Genomic DNA, 24489 nt, shown 5'->3' with positions numbered 1-24489 from the left:
TACGGAGCCCCTAAAGGGGCACAGAAGTAAAATAAAATTAGTACTGGTTTCTGCTGCGCACCCGAAACTAACTAATGTGCATCAGAAATTTCTAGCAAGATACCAGTACCTATTATTTTTACTTCTATGTCCCTCTAGGGGCTCCGTACTATCGTCTTCCTGAAGTAGTTTGAACTGAGGAACTGACAGTAGGGACAGATAAATTTTCTTTTAGAATATAAAACTAAATGTTTAATACAACAAACATCAAATATAACATCAAATGAATGACTTGATTTTCCTTTACAGCAATTTCCTTCCTTTTTTTTTCAGCAAAACCTTTTTGCTTGTTTTTAGTAATCAATTTATATAATGTTTTTGCTAAAGTTCTATATGTTTCTCATTCAAATCACTAGGTAATAAAAAAGTTTAAATGGGCCAAATTCATATTTCATAAATTGATAATGATCTAATCCCAAAGTGGCAACATTGTGAATGAAAACTGAATCAGTTTTGGATGTTTGGACTGGAAACTCTATGGTTCTGTTTACCTGGTCTCTTGTCTTCGTTCAGGTCAAAGCCCCACCCACGGACCCTGCACAGACGATGAGTTCAAATGCAGTAGTGGGCAGTGCATCCCTCTGCAGTACGCCTGTGATGAGTATGACGACTGCGGGGATGAGTCAGATGAGCTCGGCTGTCGTGAGTCAAGAAATTATTGTGAACATAAAAAAACTCCTAAAAAGAGATGCAGCAGCTACCGCAGCTTAGCTAACCCGAAACAATGACGTCCAACAGTGTAGATAACCGACTGTTTAGTGCTGTTGTCATTCAATAGTTTGCATTTTGAAGTGTGCCGCTGATTTAAAAAAAGAGTAGAGTGAAACTTTATTGATTCCACAAAGGAAAAATCACCTTAACTATTAAGAACACCAGATAGATAATAGATAACATTATACCACCTAAAAAATGAGTAATAACAATAATTGTTGTCCAGAGTCTCTGAGGCGTTGTGGAGTCTAATAGCTGACGAAAGTGCTCTTTCCTGCAACGAGGTGTTAAAGTCTCTGACTGAAGGAGCTCCTCAGTGCACCTTCGGTCTCATGCAGAAAATACGGAAGAGGATTCTTCATGATGGATTCCAGTTTCCGTAACATCCTCCTCTCACCCACCAAAGTCTCAGCCTTTAGAGGACATCCCAGAATAGAGCCGGATCTCCACACCAGTTTGTCGATCCTCTTCCTGTTCCTCATCAGTACATCCACCCCTCCCCCCAGCAGATCACTGCATAGAGGAGGGCAGATGAAGCAACGTTACATTACAAAAAACTCCTTAAGAATCCTGCAAATGCTGAAGGACCCCAGTCTCTTCAGCCTTTCGTGCGATCTTCAGTCGCTTCTCCAGCAGCATTTTGTTGTTCCGATTGACAACACCTGATCGTGTAAATGATGCACCCGTAGACCACTTCAGAACCAGAAAGTGGTAGAAAAAGTCAAAAAAGGAGTAGCGGGCATGCCATTACACTCACTACGTGCAAAAAAAACCTCCATGCCCATTAAAAACAGTTCAACAATAAGAGAATAACAAAACAAAACAAGTAAGCTAATACTGAACTATTGAAACTGCAGTCTACTGTTGTGCAGGTTTAAAAAAAGGTTAAATTTTCAGTTCCTAAAGTGATTTATTTTGTACTGAACACTCCTGGTCTTTGCAATTCCTTTTTTGGAGAACAAGCATTGGTTTTTAGCTCTGCCAAGAAAGCAGGAAGATCCACAGCACCATCTCCACTCTCCACTCTGCAACTAAAATCTTTTCTCTCTGCACTCCAAAGTCAGATTATGGCTGACTGCTTTTACTTTTATTCATTGAGTCTTCAGCTTTACAAGTAATTCTTTCTTCCTTCCATTTATTTTTCTCTGTTAGATCAAAACGCAGACATTTGCAGCTCCACAATGAATTATCCTGTTTTTCAAAATAAGATTGTAAATAGTTTATGGCTTCCTGTGCAAGAAAAAATTTTTTTTTTCAACAAACGTATACTTACAAGTCTCTACATGATTTATTTTTCCCCACTACAATAGTCAGTGAATGTTTTCATTTGTTTGTTCAACTGTGACAGATCAAGCCAGCGGGCACACATGTAGTGCCAACCTCTGTGAACACAACTGCACCGACCTGACGGATGGAGGTTTTCTTTGCTCCTGCAGATCTGGTTACAAGCCCAAAGATACAGAAAGACACAACTGTGAAGGTGAACTACAAACTTGAAAAACACATTCCCACTAAAGTGTTTACATTTCTTCATTGTTATCTTCAGTAACAAATGTTCGTTTGTCGTTTGTTGCTTCTCTTTTGTAAACAGATGTGAATGAGTGTGAGGTGTACGGAATGTGTCCTCAAGACTGCAAGAACACAAAGGGCAGCTACGAGTGCTTCTGTTCTGAAGGTTTTATTTCGTTCGGAGAGCCGCACGGGACCGAGTGTGCTGCTCAAGGTCAGATTATAGGGGGAAGAAATAGGAATTTGTTGTTGCAAATCATGAAGCGCCGAATTTAAAGTGCCAGCAGAATTCACATTTGGATTTCTGTGCAGGAAACCCACCAGTGCTGCTTCTGCCAGATAATGTTCGGATCCGTCGTTTTAATCTGTCCTCTGAGCAGTATTCCGACTATGTGGACAACGCCGAGCATATTCAAGCCTTGGACTACTTGTGGGATCCAGAAGGGGAGGGCCTTAGTGAGTGAGACCTTTAAACTCCTTAAACCCTACTTTAGATAACATTTCTGGAGTCTGGCAATTAAGGGAAAACATGGTTAGAACTGGAAAATAAAAACCACAAGATCTCTGTTGGTAAATCCTTTTTCTTGGATGTGATGTAGGTATTGTATATTGGACTGTTCTTGGTCGTGGATCCCAGTTTGGTTCAATCAAACGTGCCTACATGACCACGTTCAACGATTATGGCAACAACCCTGTAAAAGAAGCGGATCTGAACCTGCGGTATATCGCCAGCCCTGAAGGCATCGCTGTGGACTGGGTCGGAGGGTACGTGAACAAAACCATGAATGGGTTAAAATTGTTGTTTTGGTCTTATTCTTTTGTTTTGACCACCCACAGGCACATTTACTGGACAGATTCAGGAACCAATCGAATCGAAGTGGCCAAACTGGACGGGAGGTACAGGAAGTGGTTGATCTACACTGAGCTTGACCAGCCTGCTGCTATTGTTGTGAATCCGACACTGGGGTAAAAAGCTGTTCATTTTGTCTTTAAAAACGTAGCATTTTTGTATAAATCTGAGAGATTTTCTTAATGGGTCAGGATGATGTACTGGACAGACTGGGGAAAACAACCCAGAATCGAGTCGGCGTGGATGGACGGCCAACAGAGGATGGTGCTGGTGAGCGATCAGGGGCTGGGATGGCCAACTGGGCTCGCAGTGGACTTTGTCAATGGAAACAGAATCTATTGGTGCGACTCCAAAGAAAACATCATCGAGTCAATGAAGCATGATGGCACAGACAGGAAGACCGTTACCTCTGGAGGTCAGAACACAGAGACGTCAGCTTTTCCATCTGCCTTTGTTTGAAAACACAAAAAAGGAGACTTTCGACTGTCTTTTAATGTTTGTTATTTTTACAAGCTAATATGTTTAGTAAAATTAACGTTCTGTTATTTTTCCCCCTCAAATGTCCCACTTGCTCCCACTTTTCCAGATATCGGGCATCCCTACAGTCTGGATGTCTTTGAGGGACATGTCTACTGGACAACTAAAGACAAGGGCGAAGTTTGGAAGATCAACAAGTTTGGAAAAGGAAATAAAGTCAAAGTTTTAACCATCAATCCCTGGCTGACTCAGGTCCGTATTTATCAAGAACAGCGGCACAACCGATCAGGTGAGGATGCTGGCAGATATGCTTTTGTGTTCAAGGTTTTTATTCTAACTTTACTGTGTGTGGTTATAATACCAGTAAAATGTTGACTTCTTCATTCAATCGCGTTTTTAAACATTAGAAAAGAAATTAATGTGAGAATACAGACTTTAAAAACCCACTTCAATGAAAATTGTGTTTTTAACAAGTTCTTGTGACATTTTTCTAATAATAGAGGACATATGACAACTGATGCAGGTGAACTGGTCGTTCTTTTATTATTGGGTCTATCGGCAGTTTTTGACAGACTTGATCTTGAGATCCTGATTGGCCGGCTGGAAAAATGGGCAGGGCTTTCCGGGAAGCCGTACTGTGGATGCAGTCTTACCTTGCAGACAGGTCTTCCTGTGTTAGGATAAGCCCTCACTCATCCAAGTGTTACATCCTAGAGTTGGGGGGTCCCTCAGGGGTCGGCCAGCAGTCCCGCCTACACTAAGAGGTGATTTTCTAATGAACTCCTGCCGCTCCGCAGAAACTATGTCCTAGAAAATAACATATTTCTGGGGTTTTGGCTAAAAAACATCATAATCATAGCCCCTAACCCGTTGGCGCAAGACAACCCCCTCCCCCTCTCCCGTCACCCACAAGTGAGCTATCTGTATGTGTGCTCTCCTGCTAGTTTACAGCTCTTCACACCCCCAGCCAAACAAAATAGATGGAACAAAAATGACAAACAATTTTATTTTTATAAATGTATCAAGTAAATAACATTGGAGCTATCCAGCTATCTTTACAGTTTTTAGCCAGATGCCAGCTTGGACAAGTGAAAAGAAAACGAGGACTTATATGGATCTAGTCTTCTACAAGTGGATGCATCGAAATGGAGCAGAGCAGGGAGCTTGTAGCCTGCTCAGAGCATTTGCTACATGGCAAATAAATGCTTGTTTAAACATTGTTTTTTTTTTGTCTTCTACTGATTCATGATTTGAATAAAGAAATACTCAGAAATGCAAGTTGAACCCTAATTTTCTTTATATATTTCCTACATCATCACATTATAACATTATAAGGATTTACCAGTTAAAAACTCCAAAAACACAATTTTCACTGAAGTGGGTCTTTTAAAATTAGCATCATCAGAATCAAAGTTTTGTCTCTCGCAAAATTTGGGTTATGTGATTAAATGTATTAAGTTGTTAGTTTGGAAACACCTCTCATCGATAGTGCCCAACCCCTGTAAGAGCGTGTGCAGTCACCTGTGCCTCCTCCGGCCGGGCGGATACACCTGCGCCTGCCCGCAAGGCTCCCCCCAACTGAATTTGGGCGCCACTGAGTGCGATGCAGGTAAACACTAACAACAGCTTTCACTGTGTTGTCTGCACGCCCAAGTGAGCGGTCATCTGACTTTGCATCCATAAAACCCCTCCTGTACATGTGGCCGTCTGCTCCTGTGCGGTTATGTGGTCTGAGTTTGTTGGCATTGATCGTCTGTGTGCCTGGCTTTTGCTCCTGCAGCCATTGAACCTCCTGTTCCAATGCCCCTTGCATGCAGATGCATGAATGGTGGAACCTGCTATACTGATCATGGTGATCCACCCATGTGCAAGTGAGTGTAGTTGCAAGTGAATTTTTTTTCAGACAAGAACATTTGTCATTAAAAACAAGTTTGGTGTTTCATGTTGGTATTTTTTTAAAGGAAAGATCCAGTTATATTAAAGTCCTGGTTTTTGTTACAGATGTCCATATGGCTACTTGGGCAGCTATTGTGAAATGGGAAAGTCAAGAGGTGCTCCTGCTGGAACAGGTACTTTTATCTGAACCTTTTACTTCGTTTCAATGCAATTTGCAAAAGCTTGTTAGAAAACAGAGGGAGTTGCTGAAACCTTCAGGAAAAGCTCCAAAATGCTCAAGACCATTTGAGTTTTGATGTGCCTCAGCAGCATTTAGTTATTTGATTATTGTTGACCAGAATTTACCTTTGAAACCGTTTGTCCATCAGTTTTACTAGACTTGTTTTTCTTCTCTTGCAGCCGTGGCCGTCCTGCTAGCCGTCATCATCATCCTAATAACTGGAGGTCTGGCCGTTGGAGTTTTCCTCAACTACAAGCGAACAGGATCTTTCATTCCCTCCATACCCAAACTACCCAGGTAAACATTACCTACCCTCAAAGCTGCATTTTTCATTACTGAAGATTTTAGGTGTTAAGAACAACAGATCAAAGTCCAGCTTGGTGTGTTTTGATTCCTCCCAGCCTCGGCAGCCTGGTGAAGTCAGCTGATGCTGGAAACGGAGTGACTTTCCGCTCGGGCGATAATGTGGATCTTGGACCGTCACACATTGCTGTGTCATTTATTGACACGGCCATGCAGATGGTGAGTGTCCCATCAGCATTTTTTTACCAGCTTCTTGAAAAACAAGAGTCATCAGGAAGATTAAGTAACTTCTCTGAAGGTCAACAGGCCAGGGTCAACCCTTCACTTTTAAATGTCAGAGACTATCCAAGTGTCAGCAGTGTGTATATACAGCAGTGTGTACAGAGCAACGGTTTGGAGACACATGCTCATTCAAAGAGTTTTCTTTATTTTCATGACATGAAAATTGTAGATTCACACTGAAGGCATCAAAACTACGAATTAACACATGTGGAATTATAACAAAAATGTGAAACAACTGAAAAGATGTCATATTCTAAGTTCTTCATAGTAGCCACCTTTTGCTTTGGTTACTGCTTTGCACACTCTTGGCATTCTCTTGATGAGCTTCAAGAGGTAGTCACCTGAAATGGTCTTCCAACAGTCTTGAAGGAGTTCCCAGAGATGCTTAGCACTTGTTGGCCCTTTTGCCTTCACTCTACGGTCCAGCTCACCCCAAACCATCTCGATTGGGTTCAGGTCCGGTGACTGTGGAGGCCAGGGGCCTCATTTATAAAACTTTGCGTAGGATTTGCGTCAGAAGTGGCGTACGGATGAAACATAGGACGTGCGTACGCACAGAAATATTCGGAGTTATAAAACCGTGCCACGCACATCCTACGCATCTTTCCCTTAATAAATCACAACCAATTCTAAATGCTGTGCAGCTTTTGCGGCCTCATGACACGCCCATAGTTGCCCATAAATAGTCCGTGAAACGCCCACAAATGAATATTCATTGATTGCGAAACCATGCCAAACACGGAGAGAAAATCAAAAAAACGTAACTTCACTCAATGTGAAGTAGAAGTTATCGTTGGCGAGGTGGAAAAGAGGAGAATAATGTTGTTTGGAGGGCACAGTGTGGGCATTACTAATGCCAAAAAGGCACGTGAGTGGCAGACGGCGGCAGACGCCGAAAATGCTGCAGCCTCACAACCTCGGACCGTGGCCGAAATAAAAAAAAAAAGGTCGGACATCAAAGTCAAGGCAAAAAAACGTCTAGCGCTGCCCCCTCCTGATGAGAGACTGGCGGCAATAATTGGGGAATCCCTTTAAGTGGAGTGGAGACTGAGGCGCAGGGGGACACCGACGCGCCAGATGCACCGGGTGACACACCCCCAAAAGCCCGCAGAGGAAGTCGGAACCGGCTCATAAGCCACTCGTCCTCGTTTGCCAAAGAGTCTCCTTGCTGTCTAAAGATGCGTTCACTCCGAATTCTTCCATTTGCCACATCTTCTAAGAGCGCAAGATCAGCCATTGTGCGTCATTACGCATTGTGATGGGGCATTTTATTTCCATCTATTTAATTGCATCTGACAAGCTACAGATGTCGGGAATAATCGACGTGGAAATGGGAAATTGATCAGCGCAAATGTAATTTCTTGTTGCTTTCTGAATGGTCGAGACATACGCCATACATTGTTTTATCAAAAATAAAACAAACTAAAGGCATATGCATGAATACCATAATTCCGTACGTTATGAAGAAATGTTTTACTATGAAACAACTTTCCCCAGTGGACAATTAATGCATCTCTCTCTATCTATCCATCTGTCTGTCTGCACCTATATCTGCTCCGCCAGACGGACACACTGACGAGAATATCAGTTCTGTACATTATTTCGTTCTGTTAACTATATTATTTATGAGGATGAATTGCACAACATGCCAATATTGCAGAACATATTTCACTTTTCTTTTTGCAAATAAGTGTTCATTTGAATTTCTGTTGTAATTTTCGTTTGATTTTTTTGTTTGTTTCACTGCTGATCGATCAAACGGGTGTTCGTGTAGGCTGTTAATTGTAAGACTTGCTTTGTGAAGTCCTCATGTTAATTCTGAGAGGCAGTATTGTCATTTTCACTTTCACGTGTTTCTTCCATCTGCCGACGGCGTCGCCGTTTCTCATTTCACCCGTTTTTGTGCGTACGCCTGGGTCAGAGCTTGCGTGAAGGACCGCACATTTTCCCGTCAAGTTTGCTTTTTATAAATCTCAACTATTGCGTAGAGAGTGGCGTACGCCTTCTTTTGTGCGTACGCAATGTTTATAAATGAGGCCCCAGGTCATCTGGCACAGCACCCCATCACTCTCCTTCTTGGTCAAATAGCCCTTACACAGCCTGGAGGTCTGTTTGGGGTCATTGTCCTGTTGAAAAATAAATGATGGTCCGACTAAACACAAACCGGATGGAAAGGCATGCCGCTGCAAGATGCTGTGGTAGCCATGCTGGTTCAGTATGCCTTCAATTTTGAATAAATCCCCAACAGTGTCACCAGCAAAGCACCCCCACACCATCACACCTCCTCCTCCATGCTTCATGGTGGGAACCAGGAATGTAGAGTCCATGCGTTCACCTTTTCAGCGTCACACAAAAACACGGTGGTTGGAACCAAGAATCTCCAATTTGGACTCATCAGATCAAAGCACAGATTTCCACTGGTCCAATGTCCATTCCTTGTGTTCTTTTGTGTGCTTTATTTCTTGCCATAATACAAATTCTTACAGTCTCTTCAGTTGGACTATCTGCTGTACATGCACCTGACTTCTGCACAATACAACTGATGGTCCCAACCCATTTATAAGAAGCAAGAAATCTCATGTATTAAACCTGACAGGGCACAACTGGGAAGTGAAAAACATTTCAGGTGACCACCTCTTGAAGCTCATCAAGAGAATGCCAAGAGTGTGCAAAGCAGTAACCAAGTCAAAAGGTGGCTACTTTGAAGAACCTAGAATATGACATATTTTCAGTTGTTTCCCACTTTTTTGTTATGTATATAACTCCATGTGTTAATTCACAGTTTTGATGCCTTCAGTGTGAATCTACAATTTTCATAGTCATGAAAATAAAGAAAACTCTTTGAATGAGAAGGTGTGTCTAAACTTTTGGTCTGTACAGTTTATATATATTTTTTTGTAGGATGATAGTTTTCCCGTAGATGCTGGGAGGCAGCCGATCACTTTCGAGAACCCGCTGTATGCCACCGCTCCAGTAACCGGAGATCCAGCTGTCATTCATGCCACGCAGGTATTTGGTAAATCTGAAATGATTCCACACAGGCTGAGCAACTCAAGTCACAATCTTAATACAACTGAACACAAATTACAATTTGGGCTCTGGACCCGTCCCAAACGAAACCTTGTGTCTTGATGTCTTTTGTCGTTTGTGTAGCACCTTTATAATGTAAACTGGCACTCTAACAATCAACTCAATTGATATTGAATTATATTCCTCTTTGTTTTATTAAAATTTCTATTATCATACCTGAAATGGAAAAAAACAAAATGCACAGCAGTTTTTCAGTTTACAGTTTTTAGCCAGATGCCAAAGCAGTTTTTTTTGATGGCCTCACAGCACCCTCTGCTGACGAGGCATTCCAACTGCAAAAAAGATTTGGACATTGGTCCATAATATGGACGTAAAAAGTAATAAAAAGATAACTGCTGGTGAAATACTTATATATAATTGTTTTCTTTACTGTAAAATCTGTTAAACTATTTTTATCAAATAAATAAAGTAGAAAATAACTATGAACATGTAGATTTTCAGTCATGTAGGTCATGTTGTCCCAGCATTATGTTCTATTACTGAACTGAATTTTTAAAAGTAAAACGTTAATCTACGAGACGTTTCCTTCCTCCTCAGTTCTACCAGCTAATGGGTAATTCAGGTTATTTATGTGCTGACTGCTGCAGAGTTAAATAGTTAACTTGTGCTGTTTAAGGGTTGGACAACAAAGCTGACTTTACATTGCTTCCCACTAACTTATCAGAAAAAGTTCTGTACAAGCTCTCCTTACTTTTTTGTGCTCAAGCAGGAAGCTGACTTTCAGATAAAAAAACACAAATTATTTTCTTTCTTTCTGTCTTTCCTTTATCTATCTATCTATCTATCTATCTATCTATCTATCTATCTATCTATCTATCTATCTATCTATCTATCTATCTATCTATCTATCTATCTATCTATCTATCTATCTATCTATCTATCTATCTATCTATCTATCTATCTATCTATCTATCTATCTATCTATCTATCTATCTATCTATCTATCTATCTATCTATCTATCTATCTATCTATCTATCTATCTATCACTTTGTGTTATGTTCTATATGAAGAGTGCTATATAAATAAAACTTGATTTTATTTTATATAAAATAGACATAAAAAGGAAGGACATGTTGCATAGATAAAAAGATCTACAAATGATAAACCATAAAAGCTACCAAATACTTAATATCTCAATAAATAAATAAATAAGTTGATTTAATTAGTTATTTGAAAGCTAAAATAAAGAGATGTCCATATCTATCTCCCTATCTATGTATATTCAATATGATGAAAATTATTGTCCTTTATTTTAAAAGGCTGTAAACAATCTGCTTTGGTGTAAAACACACAGGCTTTGCAATAAATACTAAAGCAAATTAGACAACTACATTTAGCTGTACATGGCACTTGCCTTAGACAAAGATATGGATACCGGCTTTTCCATGATAAACCTGCAGATCGCAGATTTTCCATCATTAACAAGAAACGATATGTTTTGTTTGGTTTAGAATGTCCTAATGTATTTAAAGACTAAATAAAGTGTTATGTCAGTTTACATTGTTCCATCATCTGCATCATTTTCTCATCATTAAGATATCAAATGTTAAATATTTGCTAAAACTTTCAAATGTTTGGAAGATGTTAAGATGTCACACTGACTTCACCACAAAATAAACACGTTTTTCTTGCTTCTTCAGAACAGTTTAGGATTATGGGAGTGCTGACAGTTTTCACTGATAATATGATTAAGTAAATAATGGCAACATGAAATAATGTATTTGACCAGACTTTAATTAAACAGTTTTAACTGTCGGTTGAGACGAGGTGCTCTGGCTTTTCTAACAGGTGACCGTTAACGTGAGTGGAGAACAGCTGGAGAACAACTTTGTAAACCCGGCGTACCGTGGAGATCAGACTGCAAGCATTATCAGCACATCTTCTGTCAGCAGCAAACCTGTTCAGGTGAGTGTCCACACACCACATGTGCATTTTTATGGATCATTTATGACATGCGATCTCTGTGCTTGCTTGTAGGAGTCAAAGTGGAGTTTTTTCAAACGAAAATTGAAGCCAAGCACCACCTTTGAGAACCCTTCTTATTCAGAGGTAGGTGTGGAGGCACAATCCTTTCCATGTGTTTCTCAAAGTCAAAAATACCAAGGTGTAACTTTTGTTTGGTAGATGAAAGATGAGAAGCCTGTTGAAAACAAAGAGGACTCCTCCAACCCGGAGCCCTCTCCTTTCACGCCACCTGCCAAACCTCAGAAGAAAGATCGTCCTGGGACCTTCACGCCCACCGAGGACAGTTTCAAAGACACAGCAAACCTCATTAAGGAAGACAGTGACGTATAACCCCCGTCTCGAGACGGGACTCAAAGAAAAAAAACACACTTTGCACAGAATTTATTTTTTTATGCAGCCTGTGTACAAAACTCAAATCGTTTTAGGGTCAAAGATTCATCTCTACAGAACAAAAACAAAAGTCTTTCGAGAAGATGCCTTCTGACATTTCTTCTGCCAATTCTTGTGTTCGTGTTTTTCTTTATTTTGATGTACAATATGTATGTCTTTGCACTGAAGCTGCTGATAGAACTGTTAATATGTTGTATATTTGTAAATTTGAACAGTGAGATTATGTCCGAAATATCTCAAAAATTGGTAGCAGATAGATCAATATAAGCGAAGCATAACAACTATGAAAATGTGGGTTACATTCCGAATGTACAGTACTTATATGATCAGATGTTATCAGAGAAATAATGAATGTTGGATTATTTTTACCAAACAAAACTGAAGATGTATTTACGTCTTGCTTGTTTTCAATTTTCAGGGCTGATGAATTAAAAGCACAAAGAAAAATTGGGCAACAACTCATTCGTGTCAGTTAGGTTTCAATTGCAGATTAGGATTTTAAAAGAAAAAGTGAGCTTGAATTTGTGTGCAAAGAATAACTTATTGTACTTAATCACAGTGGGGTGAACTCAAATCAACCTGATTGTTTTTAACGGAGTGGCCAAAAGAGTTTGTACACTGCTGTGTTGTCTTGAAGGGTTTCATATGACTTGAGGATGCAAATGTTAACGTTGAAATTGAGAAGTTTCTGTTTTCTTCACAGTTTTTTTTTTGTATCATGAAGATAAAAATGTGGGATAACGAGAGAAATTTTCTGCTGCTGAGACACAAACGAATAAATTTCCTATTTTATAATGCAGTTTTGACACTTTTTCTGTCCTTGGAATTGCACCCAATTTGTTTCATGAAACACGAGCAACTTCGACTGATAAACTAAGAAGCTTTTCTGTTGTTTTTTGCTTCTTCTGGGCATGGCAGGAGCGTTTTCACCACAAAGTCTGCCACAAATGAAGGCAGGTATGACAGTGGGATCCAGAAAAGCTTAGCATCCCATCCCGCTCCGTAACGTGTGCGTGGGAACCGCGCGGTCAAGGCGTGCTCCATGCACCTGGTCACCTTTGAGAGGTCTGCGCTGCACAACATCCTCATGGAGAAGTCCTGCACTTTCGTATCTGAGAAAAGAAAAAACACATATTAGGAGCTGCTTCATACAATTATGCTGTAAATCAACTGTACCTACAGTCTTTCAAATATGTGTTTCCATATGCGTTTTTAACATGTTGAGGTAGGCGGGTCCACAGTCTCCTCATGTCAGCATTGATTAGATCAACGCTGGTCACAGCTGTCTTGAAGAAACCCGGCTCGATGATGCTCACTTTGACACCAAAATGACTCATGTCTTTCCTGAAGGAAAAGAGACGATAAATTGCCGTATTAGAGGTTTTTTCGATTTCAACTTCAGAAGAATTGAAAAAGAATCTACATAAACATCAAATTTAGCAAATAATACCAAATACCTAATAATATCTAATCTTGAATCTTTCTGCCTTAGCTCCCCTCCTTTTTTTAAGAAACAAACCAACATAAAAAATATGTTTGAGTTCCACACCGTGGATTTAATCCTATGTGGGAATGTGCAAAATGCCAGAAAATATTTTATTGAGAGGCCCTGTGAAAGAATGGTGCCCTGTCCAAGATATACCCAAACCCACACACCCTGAAGGAGATGGGATTAGCTCCAGCAGGTTGGACATAAGGAAGTGGAAAAATATCTTAATAGGAGTGAAAATGCAAATTTGGGGGACTTTATTTTAAAATCTCTTTGGCTTTTTGCGTTTTCCAGCAGATTTTCTTTGAATTCTAGGAACAAATGTGTGTGGAGCTTTTACCTGAGGCTGTCAGAAAAGGCCTCTACTCCCCATTTGGATGGACAGTATCCTCCCCCAACAAGGTTCAATCTTCCGAGTATACTGGCCACGTTTACCACTCTGCCTCTGGCCTTCTTCAGAAGTGGAATGAACTGCAGGGTCACATCAATGAGTCCTATCAGGTTGACATCCAAAACCTTGGTGAAGTCCTCCATCTCCATCCAGTCTGTTGGGCCGATGGGTATCGACCTCCCAGCGTTGTTCACCAGCCCCCAAAGACCTGCGGTGGGAAAGCAAGATAAGGTTGGAGAGTCACAGCTTTTATTTATTCAGATTTCCTTTGATTATGCAGGTTCCTTTTTAAGCTGGGATGCTATTGGTGTCCATTTTAAGGCTTCAGTGGTGGTTCATGTCAGCTGGCTTGATACAACTTAGTTTGTAATATAAAGTTAAAAAAGAAAATGTAAGAAAGATTCAGAGAAAAGACAAAAAAAAAAAGAAAAAAATCAACAATATAATTTTAGTTTTTGTTAAATAAAACTGACTTGGTTGTTTTGAGATGTAACAGTTAACCAAGTTTAACAATGCAGGATAATACAAAACTGTTTTTATTGCTGTAAAAAAATTGACTGATATTTTTCATCAAATGTTAGAAAAATATAAGAAATATCATCCTGCAGACTTAAGAGAAAACATCCACTTGTGTTTTTTTAATAAGTGCAGGTAAAAAGCTATAAACCAGCCTTTTTTGGAGCAACTATTACAGTTATTGTATTTGGATTGTATTTTTTCTTCTGTAAAACATTGAGCTTTGATCAGACCTGAATAAAACGCAGGGTATTACTCAGTTAAGTAAAATACTAACTTTGCAACAGATGAACATGCTGGAAAAAATGTATCTCTGTAAATCCTCAAATCAAGTCAGAAATCTAGGGGTAATCATGGACTCTGACCTGAACTTTAACAGCCATATCAAGTCAGTAACATCAACGGCATTTTACCACCTGAAAAACATTGCCAAAATCTAAAACATAGTGTCAAAGCCAGACCTGGAGATACTTATTCATGCATTTGTCTCCAGTAGGTTAGACTACTGTAACGGCCTGCTCACCGGCCTCTCCAAACGAGCTGTAAAACAGCTTCAGTACATCCAGAATGCTGCTGCTCGAGTCCTGACCAAAACCAGGAAGTATGATCACATTAGTCCTGTGCTCAGGTCTCTGCACTGGCTCCCTGTACCTCAAAGAATAGACTTCAAAGCAGCTCTGCTTGTGTACAAGTCTCTCCATGGCCGAGCACCAAAGTACATCTCTGACATGTTAGTGCCATATGAACCATCTCGTACTTTGAGGACCTCAGGGGCCGGCCTCCTGTTGATTCCCAGAGTCAGAACTAAACAAGGGGAATCAGCGTTTCAATATTCTGCAGCTAAAATCTGAAACAGCCTCCCTGAAGGCGTAAGACAGGCCTCTTCTGTGTTCATGTTCAAATCTAGACTTAAAACATTTCTGTTTAGCCGTGTATATGACTGAAAGGTCCTATCTGCACCTTTCTTTCCTTCCTTTCTTTTTAAATCTTTTTTTTTTTTTTTTTTTTTTTTTAAAGTAAATTTTATGTTGATTATTTCTATGATGTATTGTGATTTTAATGCACTTTTCTGTTTTGTGAAGCACCTTGAATTACTTTGTGTACGAATTGTGCTATACAAATAAACTTGCCTTGCCTTGCCTTGTAAATTAATTCACAACCGCTTTGCTGATGCAAAAAAATAAGTGCAGGAGGTGTAATTTTTAAGTAATCGTCAATGTAAACAAAACTCCTCAACTGTTTATTGTCACTGGACATCAATAATTTCCCTTAAAAGTGAATTTTTGTTCTATTAGACAGATCAACACAATCGTATGCATGTAAATGTATTTTTTTTTTAAATTATCCAGAATGTCAGAAACTTTTTCTTAACTCCATCAGTGCACAACCTCTACCAGCTGCCCGCCTCACCTCTCCCCCTGACCTCTGTGCTGACAAACTCCACTGCCTTCCTGATGCTTTCGCTGTCTGTGACGTTCAGCAGGAGGGTCTTCAGTCTGGGGGAAGTTGCCGCCGTCAGGTCTGCTGCACCTTTCTCCGTGAGGCATGCGGCAATGACTTGGAAGCCTTTTCCATCCAGCTGTTTGGCCAGGAGATTCCCAAAGCCGCTGTCACAGCCGGTGATGAACACATGCTTGTCCCTGAAGCCATCGACCTTGTAGGAATCTCGAATGTATCGGCGGATTGCAGCCACGGCGATCAGAAGGAAAATTAGGCTTAAGGTTGGATGTGACAGGATTACCTGAGGCCCAAAGTGCAGAACAGCCACAGTTTAAGCACCTCTACACAGGAAACCATCACTGACTGAAAACTTCATTTGGAAAAATGAAAGCACTTTACATTTGTATGTATTCATTGACAAAAGAAAGAAAACTATTATTTTTCTTTGTACTTTGATTAAGATAGGAGTGGGAGGAGTCTAAGAGGATAACAACAACAAACAAATATCTGTTACGAAAAATTAAAAACACTGTGATACGACAATGTCATCAGGATCCCCAAGGACAAACAAGTATAGATGAAGGACTTCAACAGAATTTGTCAAAAATTCAGCTCAGCATTTCACATGAAACTACAACTACTGGCAGGCGTGTGGGTGGAGGAATAATGATTTGCGCAGCACCACAGAAAGAATCATCTTTGTAGCTATATATCTATATATCTATATATATATATGATAGGCATACACAACTATCTGTATTACCACACACATTTTTGACAATTTTAACTGTAAAAAGAGAAAAAAGTAAGTGTAACAAAGACTGTTTTTGCCTGATGCTAAATATAATTAAATTCATATTTTTTACCTTTTTGTACAGATTAGAGCTAAAGGAGAACCTGCTTACCTCTACTAAACATCCAGATTCCCCTTCGGTTGACACCTGAGAGAAGAAACCTGTGATAACTTTCTGAGGGTCACACATTTTCTGTTTGCATTTCAAAAAGCACAAAAAACAATCAAAACCCAAACTAATCGGAACGAAGCAACTCAGCAGACCTCTATTAAAACCACGAACGGCAATGTTACCACATCCGTCACGAGGATTTAGAATCCACATATTGATTCTGTCTGCAGTTCAACGACAACGTAAGCATTTCTAAATAACAAAGAAAAAGGTCCATAATTAGTCAAAATATGAGAACTTTCATAAAGATTACTCTTGTGCATCAACTTTATTGGAAATTAAACTGCAAACTGAATTATTTTGGCTTTTCTTATCATTTCACACTGATTAATAATAATAATTTTTACTTTATTTATCCCACAATGGAGAAATTCTTCTTTGCATTTTGGCTCATCCCCTGAGGGGGGGGGTGGGCTACGGGCTGGCCGCGCTCGGGGGGGCTGCTGCTGGCTGAGGAGAGCAGGGATCGATCCGCCATCCGTTCAGTTGTTGGGCGACCTGCTTTACCACCTGAGCTAAACTACTGCACAAATAAAAAGTAAAAGCAGACTCATTTTTGGTTTATTTTGCCATCATTTTTAATTTATAGTATTTTGGAGGCAAACAGCATTTATTTTCAACTTTACTCATTTATTTCATTATTCACTGATTTATGTCTGCACAGTCCAGCTCATTTATCGCACGCACACCCGCTTCAGTTTAAACACATCAGAAATACAAACCCCACAGGACAAAGTTCTATACAAAATTTCAATTCATAAGTAAATTTATCCATTCTTTTCATACTAAAAAATCTGCAAAAGCGTAAACCACTGCTTTGTTTTAAGGCACCTTGACATTTGACCTGAGTGGAATACAAAAGTGTAGAAAATGCAGCACATTTCTCTCTCTTAGAGTTCAAATACTTGGAATTTGATATGGAATCAAAGTTTTTTTTTTTTGTTCGGTTTCCCCTGACTTAACTCTGAAGTGCGAGATATCAGACAGGTTAAAAAAAGACAAACCATCAACCACAAGAGGGCAATAGTTTGGATTAAATTACAATGGCCAAAACAAAAACCTCATTTTAACCCTTTGCCGTCAGTGACACTTGCCTCCTATTTTACATCCAATTAGAAGAAAGATGCATCTCCCAACATACCATGTTCACTGCTCGTTTCGGTGGAGCCGCCTCCTCATTTCCTGCTCAAACTGAATAAATTCCCAAAGCTCTTCCACAAACAAAAGCTTGCAGCTCCAGGGGGAGTAATGCTGCTCCAGACTCAGAGTCCATAAGGTCCATTCAGCAGGAGTTAATGGTTCGCCAGCATGACATTGAGCAATAGGATAAACAAGATTACATGACTCCTGATTGTGACAACTGCATTGGCCTTTCACCACCGATCAACATTCAGCGCTTCTCTGAGCTATAGTTACAAACGCTGCTAAAAATAATGAATAGTCAACTTGAATCCACAGAACTTCCAGAATAAAAGATTAAAATGTTCACAGAATGGACTAACAGTTCAACCAGTCAAATGTGATGCATGTTTTCCACTGATATCACTTCAATGCTGTCCATCTTTTAGAGCATGAATAAAGGAAAGAGTGGTCTTTCCACTGTCAGCCACTTGCTAGAGAAACATTGCTGTTGCTAATAAAGATTACAGAACGGATTTCTTGGGTTTAGGGGAGTGCTTCAGGAAAAATGCGTCTGTGATGAAGGTCGGCAGGTACGACATGGGCAACCAGAAGAACTTGGCGTCCCATCCTGGGGAGTAGCGGTAGCGGGGGTGAACAGCAGCGACGGCGTGCTCCATACATCCAACAACCTTCATCAGGTCACCGTCTGTAAGCTGACTGAACCTTTCGTCCACCCCCTCAAGAGCTGAAAAGACATTTGAAGAATATATTTTTTAATACAAGGTACTTTCACAGGATATCAAATAATGAGGAAATTCATTCTAATGACTCATTAAGAATTAAAATTTTGAGTTAAAAAACATTCAAAAAAAGTACAGTTTTTCAATAACAGGTAAAAATATAATTATTTCTTTTCAGTTGCATTAGGCAAAATATCTTAAAAATCTCAAATAGTGGCAACACTAGTTTGACTGGCGGGACGGACATGCATGTCCAACAGGAAGTTCTTGCATGCACAACATGCAGGAACAATAGAGGCACAATGCTGAGGATTTTTCAGTGCTTCCTATTTATTAAAAGCTACCATGAAAAACCACCAGCTATATCGCTTAAACGAATTTTTGTTTCAGTTTGATCTTCTTTTGCCGTTGCAAAATGGGAAATTTTATGTGAACTATATCAATTTGTAGATCTGTATTTATCAGTTATTGATAACTCGTTAGACTTTATCAATCTATCAGAGCAGAGCCTTCCTTCTTTAATGCTCTGCTTCGGTTCTTTGATGATTTGGATATTTGGTTTGAGCAAAAATCTCCTAATATCTTCATTGATGACTTTTACTGCCAAACTAATAACTCGACTGACTCAAAAGTTACAGTTTTGATGCATTACGACTATTAAATGTAGATTTATTTGTTAAATTTCCGTTCTTAAACTAGTTTGGTTGGACCTTTCTGTGTGGAATTTGCCTGTTTTCCCTGTGGGGTTTCTCCGGGCATTCCAGTTCCTTCTCGCAGTCCAAAAACATACTTCACAGGTTATCATAATCCTGTTAATGGCTCAAATCTTAGATTAGATAAAGCCACCGTTTCCTCACTTGCAACAAATAATCTGGAAGAAGGTGTCTACTGCTAAATGGATTCCAATGAATGAATCCAATTGGAAATTCAGTTTTGCCCAAAATCCATAGTTTTCTTTTTTCTCTCTCATAGAAGTTGAGTTTCCTTAGAATGTAAACAAAAACTAAAGCAAGGAAACAGATTTTTTTTCACCAAACATTAATTTTTCTTGCTGGGGTTTTAGAAGGAAAAACAAACCAATGACATTTAAGTGATTAGGGAGGCGGGGGAACGACTCACTTTTCTCTAAGAAAGCATGTCCATATTCCTCCTGCACATCCTGAGGTAATTTGTCCCAGAGCTTCTTCAAACTGTTCTTCACTAAGGCTGTGTCGGTCACGCTGGTCTTGAAGAAGCCCGGCTCGATGCACAGGACTTTGACTCCAAATGGAGCCATGTTTAAGCTGAAAACAGAACATATCGATTAAAAATAATGAGGTTTTTTCATTAAAAACTGAAAGTAAAGACTCAGATCTCTCACCGCAGACAGTCATTGAAGGCCTCCACTCCATACTTGGACACACAATAAGGTCCACCAAACGGACTTATACGCCCGAACACGCTGGCAACGTTTACCACTCTGCCCCTAGCCTTCTTGATGAGGGGGAGGACGCTCAGTGTTATGTCAATCACACCATTCAGATTGACCGCCAGCATAGACTTGAAATCCTCAATAGTGAGCCAGTCATTGGGACCGGATGGAACACCGACTCCAGCGTTGTTCACAACCGCCCACAGGCCTGAAACAGCGCAAGGATATTGAGAAAAACAAACCTGTGAGACTGAGAGCAGCAAGAACAAAAACACAAGCACTCATCGATGGAACCCCCTCCCTCAGGCGTTACTCAGGAAGTACTTACAGGACTGGCTCTGCCACATGTGACAAAGTCTGCCAACCTCACCATTACTTGGTACTTTTTGCATCCGTTCACAACTATGGCAATATATTATTTTTGAGGTGACCGAGTGAAGAGCGACATGCTACTAACCCTTCTCCTCAACTAGAGTCTTGATGAAAGCTGCTGCCTTGGCAACACTTTCAGATTTGGTGACATCCAGGGACACGGTGTTGAGTCGTTCAGAGCAGAGCTTCTTCAACTGAACTTCACCCGTCTCGGTGTAGCAGCCTGCAATCACGCGGAAGCCCAGCTGGTCCAGATGACGCGCCAGTTTGTTACCGAAGCCAGAGTCGCAGCCTGTGATGTAGACATATTTGTCCCCCTGGTTGGGAACTCGCTTGGTTTCTTTGAACCATCGGTAGATGAACCAAACAGCCACCAGTGCAAGGATGTAAAGGAACATTTTCCTGAGAAAAACATTCCAAAAAGGTTTTAATTAATACAAACTAACTTTACCTTTTGGGAATGAACTTCAGGATGAGCTCAGATCTCCATAAATATCAAAGGTTTACTCTTTTTTTATAGTTGCTGAAGAAGTTCTAAGCAAGAAATGATTTATTTAGCATGAAGAAATGTCATTTCATAAATAAAAATTTAGCTTATCAGTGATACCAGTGATGGTTTTCAAACCAGATCTCCCTGCATTTTCAATAAAGCGTAAAAATAAATAGAATAATTGAAATTTAATTATAAACGAATGTCTAATAATGTTGCAAATACCCAAAACTTTCATTCTTAGTAGTGGAGTGACAAGAAAAGATTCAATTTTACCATTTTAAAAGTATATGAATATATAAAGTATAATCAATAAAAAATTGTTAAACCTTAAAAAAAATTTAGGGAATGTTTTAAGACGTTTTTGTCAACGATTTGTATTGTTAAGACACAATTTACTCATCAACTCTATCTTTCTTTCAGTCTGTAACAGAAACTGAATTCTCTGCTGGTCTTTAAAGCATCAATTACTAACCCTATAATATGGGAACACAGTTAACTCTGTGTGGCTTTTAAAAGTATTTTTATTTGGCAACAAGGAGCAGATGTCGTCACAAAAATAAAAATGAGTCCTATCGTTTTTCAGCCAAGTCACAGAAGCGGCAACTTTAAATTTTAGAACATTAAGATCTTAGTTTAATAAAAACAATCTTTCAGATGAACATGCACAAAATAAGTTCTCCAAGGCTTTTTTACAGAACATAACTTTACCCCTATCTGTCATTTTCAAAGTCATTCATTCTTACAGGATAACTAATCGCACTGAAGTGCAGTTTCAGGTTTCCTATAACAATAAGAACACTAAACTCTGGAGTATTTATGGCCTTTTCCCTAAAGGTGAAAACTACCATGAGAAAGTGGGAAGATGGATTTTCCTGTACATTTTTCATGACTTCATTGGCAATCCTCCATTTTCATGTTGACATTTCTTCAATTATAGGATTTGCTTAAACAAATCTCAAATCTTAGATCACTCATGGCCTTCTTTGCATCCTCTGTTGGGTGGTTGAGTGACAACTTTCATCTTATGCATCTGGATTTGTTTTCATTCCCTCTACATGGAAACTGCTTAGAAACAGGAGTTAACTTTCGATCTCTCTGTGTCTTTTTTTTAAAGAAATTAGTCATTGTATTAAAATAAAAGGTCCAGCACTTTCTGATCTGGACTAATTTAGGGGGTCCAGCTTTTTCCATTGTCCAAGCAGAGTCTTGCACAGCAGACATTTCCTTACTGTCTTCAGAGCCTGGGACGCAAATATTTTAAAAGTGTTCAAATTAGTTGTAAGATCAAATTAAAACAGTTTCACTGCAGGACAGATCCAGACATCTGACAGAAATACATGCAGTTTTCACCAAGGGGGTTGTGTTTTCTCTCTCTCTCTTTTTTTTTTTAAGACTGGGGAAAAAAATGGTTCACAATGTTTTCTACTTTGATACTCCTTCCTTTGATTGTCTCACATGAAAAGGTGCATGCCACACAGCAAAGTAATGTTACTGAACTGGCTTTAGATGCATGGAGTAAGGTGCTACATATAGGGCACAAGAATGTGGACGTACTATTCAAGAAGAGTCAAAAGAAAACTAGATACCTAACCTTTTTTCATTTTTTTCAAGCTGGAGTTTCTTTTAAAAGGTAAGAAACGTTGGAATAATTCCTAAAGTAATGACTCACCCAAAGATACCTCACATAGTTTTTTTTATTATGAAACAGCAAGCGGCACAACCAAAAGAGTCTAAGGTTGAAGCTATTAAAAAATAAAAAAATCTTGTCATTTTAAAGGTTTTGTTCAAATTAAGTGCCATATTTGCCGAACTTTTACAAAGAAAACAACAGGGTTCACATTACAAATTCATATGTACAGCTTAGCAAGTATCAAAATACAATTTTTAAGATGCTTTATTTTTGATAAAAAAAACCTTTAAAGCCTATGCAAAAGACTGAAAATGATAATGAATTATTTTTTTTTGTCAAATGCCACAAACTAAATTGACTAAAGAAACTGCAACAGCAAATAAAGCATGCTTTTCAGCAACAAAGCAGCTATCAAATATGCCTCATAAAATACTTAAATGATTTATTTATTTATTTATTTTTTATAAATAAGTAGAAAATTGCAAAAAATGCTTGAAAAAGTATAAAAGTCCAAATAGCTATTATAAAAGGTAGCACCGGGCAAAATAAAAGGTATATTATGCCAAAATCGAGATTTTAATTAAGAAAAAAAAACAGATTTATTTTTTTCTTTTATTTTCTTCAAAGAGTTATTGCAACTGTAACGTTGTGTAATCATTCATTGCATTGAGTTTGTCTCCCAATGAGAGGAGTGTGGAAAAAAACTGTCCCGTGGCTGCAATGCTTTCAGGCTGAAGAGCGACTGGTCGCAGCATGTTTAGGTAAACAAGAGCAGCTCGTCCAGGCAGCGTGTCGTGACTCACTGATGATGCATGCAGCCGCACAGTAGTATGAATGAAACACACTGAATCACACACTCTTCCTATAAAGTATATTCTTCCCTCCCCTGGAACATTTAAACTCCATCTGCGCCACATTATTTATACATGGGGTGGGTCTCTAAAACTAGCAGTTTAGCTAGCAATAGTACAATTTTCACGAGCGCAGAAATGAATCTAATTAGCATAATGACACTCGCTAAATAGTTTACATATTCTCATGAAAGTACAAATATACGTAAGAATGTCAAAAATCATAAAAATAAAAATAATAATGTTGCCGTGTAGTAAGATTAAATAAAGCTGACACGTTAGTTCTTTAGTTTATTTTCACTTTAGTTTGATTTAAATTTAGCTAACTAACTGTTGTGTTTAGCAAACGATGCAACCCTGCTAAAGCAAGATTTTTCCTCCTTGGCGACAAAATCTCTAACTACAACCTACTTTGAAGTTTGAGATTTTATTCACCAATACGCAGATTTCATTTTCTAAAAGAAGAAATATGACATTGATTTCAAGACAAAAGTACGAGTACTAGTGAAAGAAAGTCAGGCACTTACGCGTATTTTCGTAGTCAGTGCATAAACCGTCTCCGTGAGGTGACAGGGCTCAACCCACAGTTCAAATACAGTAGATGGTCTGGATTTGAGACAGTTTAGTTCAACCTTCCTATTTCAGTCTGTCGACCGTAACTTCCGGGGACGGCTGCAGAATTTTCCTTTGTGTTTGCCCCATTGACTGTTTATGGTTTGCCCCAACTGATAAGTCACAAGCGCCCCCTGCTGGACACTATGTCAACTTCATAGCACCGGTTTGTGGCATTTATGTTCTGTTTAAGCAAATAGAAAAGGGGAGTTGAGTAAACTTTAAAAAGACCAAGTTTATTTTTTTCTACTTAATTTATTGTTTTTAAACACACACAAATTATTTCATTGTTTTAATTGTTCCATCTAAATAAGAAGAGGAACACATGTAACTCATTGTAAGTTTCATCTAGAGTAGAATCAATGGGAGCAGGAGCTCACAAAACAGCTACCAAATAAAAGAAAAAGAGATTATAATGATTCTAATGCAGCTGTCTCAAAGCAGTGATTGAGGGGAAAGGCAGTAGGTGAAAGTGCAACCTGCATGGTGATATGAAAGCTGTTGTGTTGACATAGTGCGTGGGCTGGTTTTTTAAGACAAACGTTAAAGATTATTCACACAATGAATGGATGGTATTGCACCAATGCACCCCACCCCCCACACCACCCCATAATCTTGAAGTCCTATTCCTGAAACATTAAAATAATATACCTTTTCATGCATTAAAGTCAGCAGATTACCAGCACAGTGTAATTTAACAACATTTTTTGAAGATCTTATATCT

General features: G+C 39.2%; 3 protein-coding genes across 9 annotated transcripts in view; 1 reads left to right on the top strand and 2 right to left on the bottom strand.

Annotated features, from left to right (window-relative positions):
* Positions 1 to 12532, top strand: part of lrp2 (LDL receptor related protein 2) — a 56076-nt gene extending 43544 nt beyond the window's left edge. For 3 of the 7 annotated variants that reach the window (XM_011489764.3, XM_011489763.3, XM_020713106.2), the window contains 17 exons: positions 553 to 681; positions 2099 to 2230; positions 2342 to 2473; positions 2572 to 2715; positions 2859 to 3024; positions 3097 to 3225; positions 3301 to 3524; positions 3696 to 3875; positions 5076 to 5195; positions 5367 to 5457; positions 5588 to 5655; positions 5882 to 5999; positions 6104 to 6224; positions 9189 to 9296; positions 11167 to 11283; positions 11356 to 11427; positions 11503 to 12532. In XM_011489764.3, the coding sequence (XP_011488066.1) occupies positions 553 to 681; positions 2099 to 2230; positions 2342 to 2473; positions 2572 to 2715; positions 2859 to 3024; positions 3097 to 3225; positions 3301 to 3524; positions 3696 to 3875; positions 5076 to 5195; positions 5367 to 5457; positions 5588 to 5655; positions 5882 to 5999; positions 6104 to 6224; positions 9189 to 9296; positions 11167 to 11283; positions 11356 to 11427; positions 11503 to 11673 (2222 nt within the window). In that variant the 3' untranslated portion in view covers positions 11674 to 12532. Of the gene's footprint in view, positions 1 to 552; positions 682 to 2098; positions 2231 to 2341; positions 2474 to 2571; positions 2716 to 2858; positions 3025 to 3096; positions 3226 to 3300; positions 3525 to 3695; positions 3876 to 5075; positions 5196 to 5366; positions 5458 to 5587; positions 5656 to 5881; positions 6000 to 6103; positions 6225 to 9188; positions 9297 to 11166; positions 11284 to 11355; positions 11428 to 11502 lie in introns of those variants that run through there. The other 4 variants (XM_020713107.2, XM_011489762.3, XM_020713109.1 and 1 more) reach the window with 2 other exon arrangements.
* LOC101157407 (retinol dehydrogenase 7-like) lies at positions 12437 to 17787 on the bottom strand. The gene is made up of 6 exons (XM_011489765.2): positions 17676 to 17787; positions 16475 to 16510; positions 15540 to 15870; positions 13563 to 13821; positions 12914 to 13077; positions 12437 to 12845 (listed from the first exon to the last, which is right to left on the bottom strand). The coding sequence occupies exons 1-6, from the start codon at positions 17676 to 17678 to the stop codon at positions 12607 to 12609; spliced, it is 1032 nt and encodes a 343-aa protein (XP_011488067.2). The 5' UTR covers positions 17679 to 17787; the 3' UTR covers positions 12437 to 12606.
* On the bottom strand, positions 17133 to 23836 carry LOC101157170 (retinol dehydrogenase 7). Its single transcript, XM_004081741.4, has 5 exons — positions 23681 to 23836; positions 20265 to 20581; positions 19757 to 20015; positions 19516 to 19679; positions 17133 to 18401 (listed from the first exon to the last, which is right to left on the bottom strand). The coding sequence occupies exons 2-5, from the start codon at positions 20575 to 20577 to the stop codon at positions 18178 to 18180; spliced, it is 960 nt and encodes a 319-aa protein (XP_004081789.1). The 5' UTR covers positions 20578 to 20581; positions 23681 to 23836; the 3' UTR covers positions 17133 to 18177.
* Between the last annotated feature and the right edge of the window lie 653 nt (positions 23837 to 24489).

The sequence above is a fragment of the Oryzias latipes genome, chromosome 21 (assembly GCF_002234675.1).
Source record: "Oryzias latipes chromosome 21, ASM223467v1".
Classification (NCBI taxonomy): Eukaryota; Metazoa; Chordata; class Actinopteri; order Beloniformes; family Adrianichthyidae; genus Oryzias; species Oryzias latipes.
This window is presented reverse-complemented; position numbering and strand designations above follow the sequence as displayed.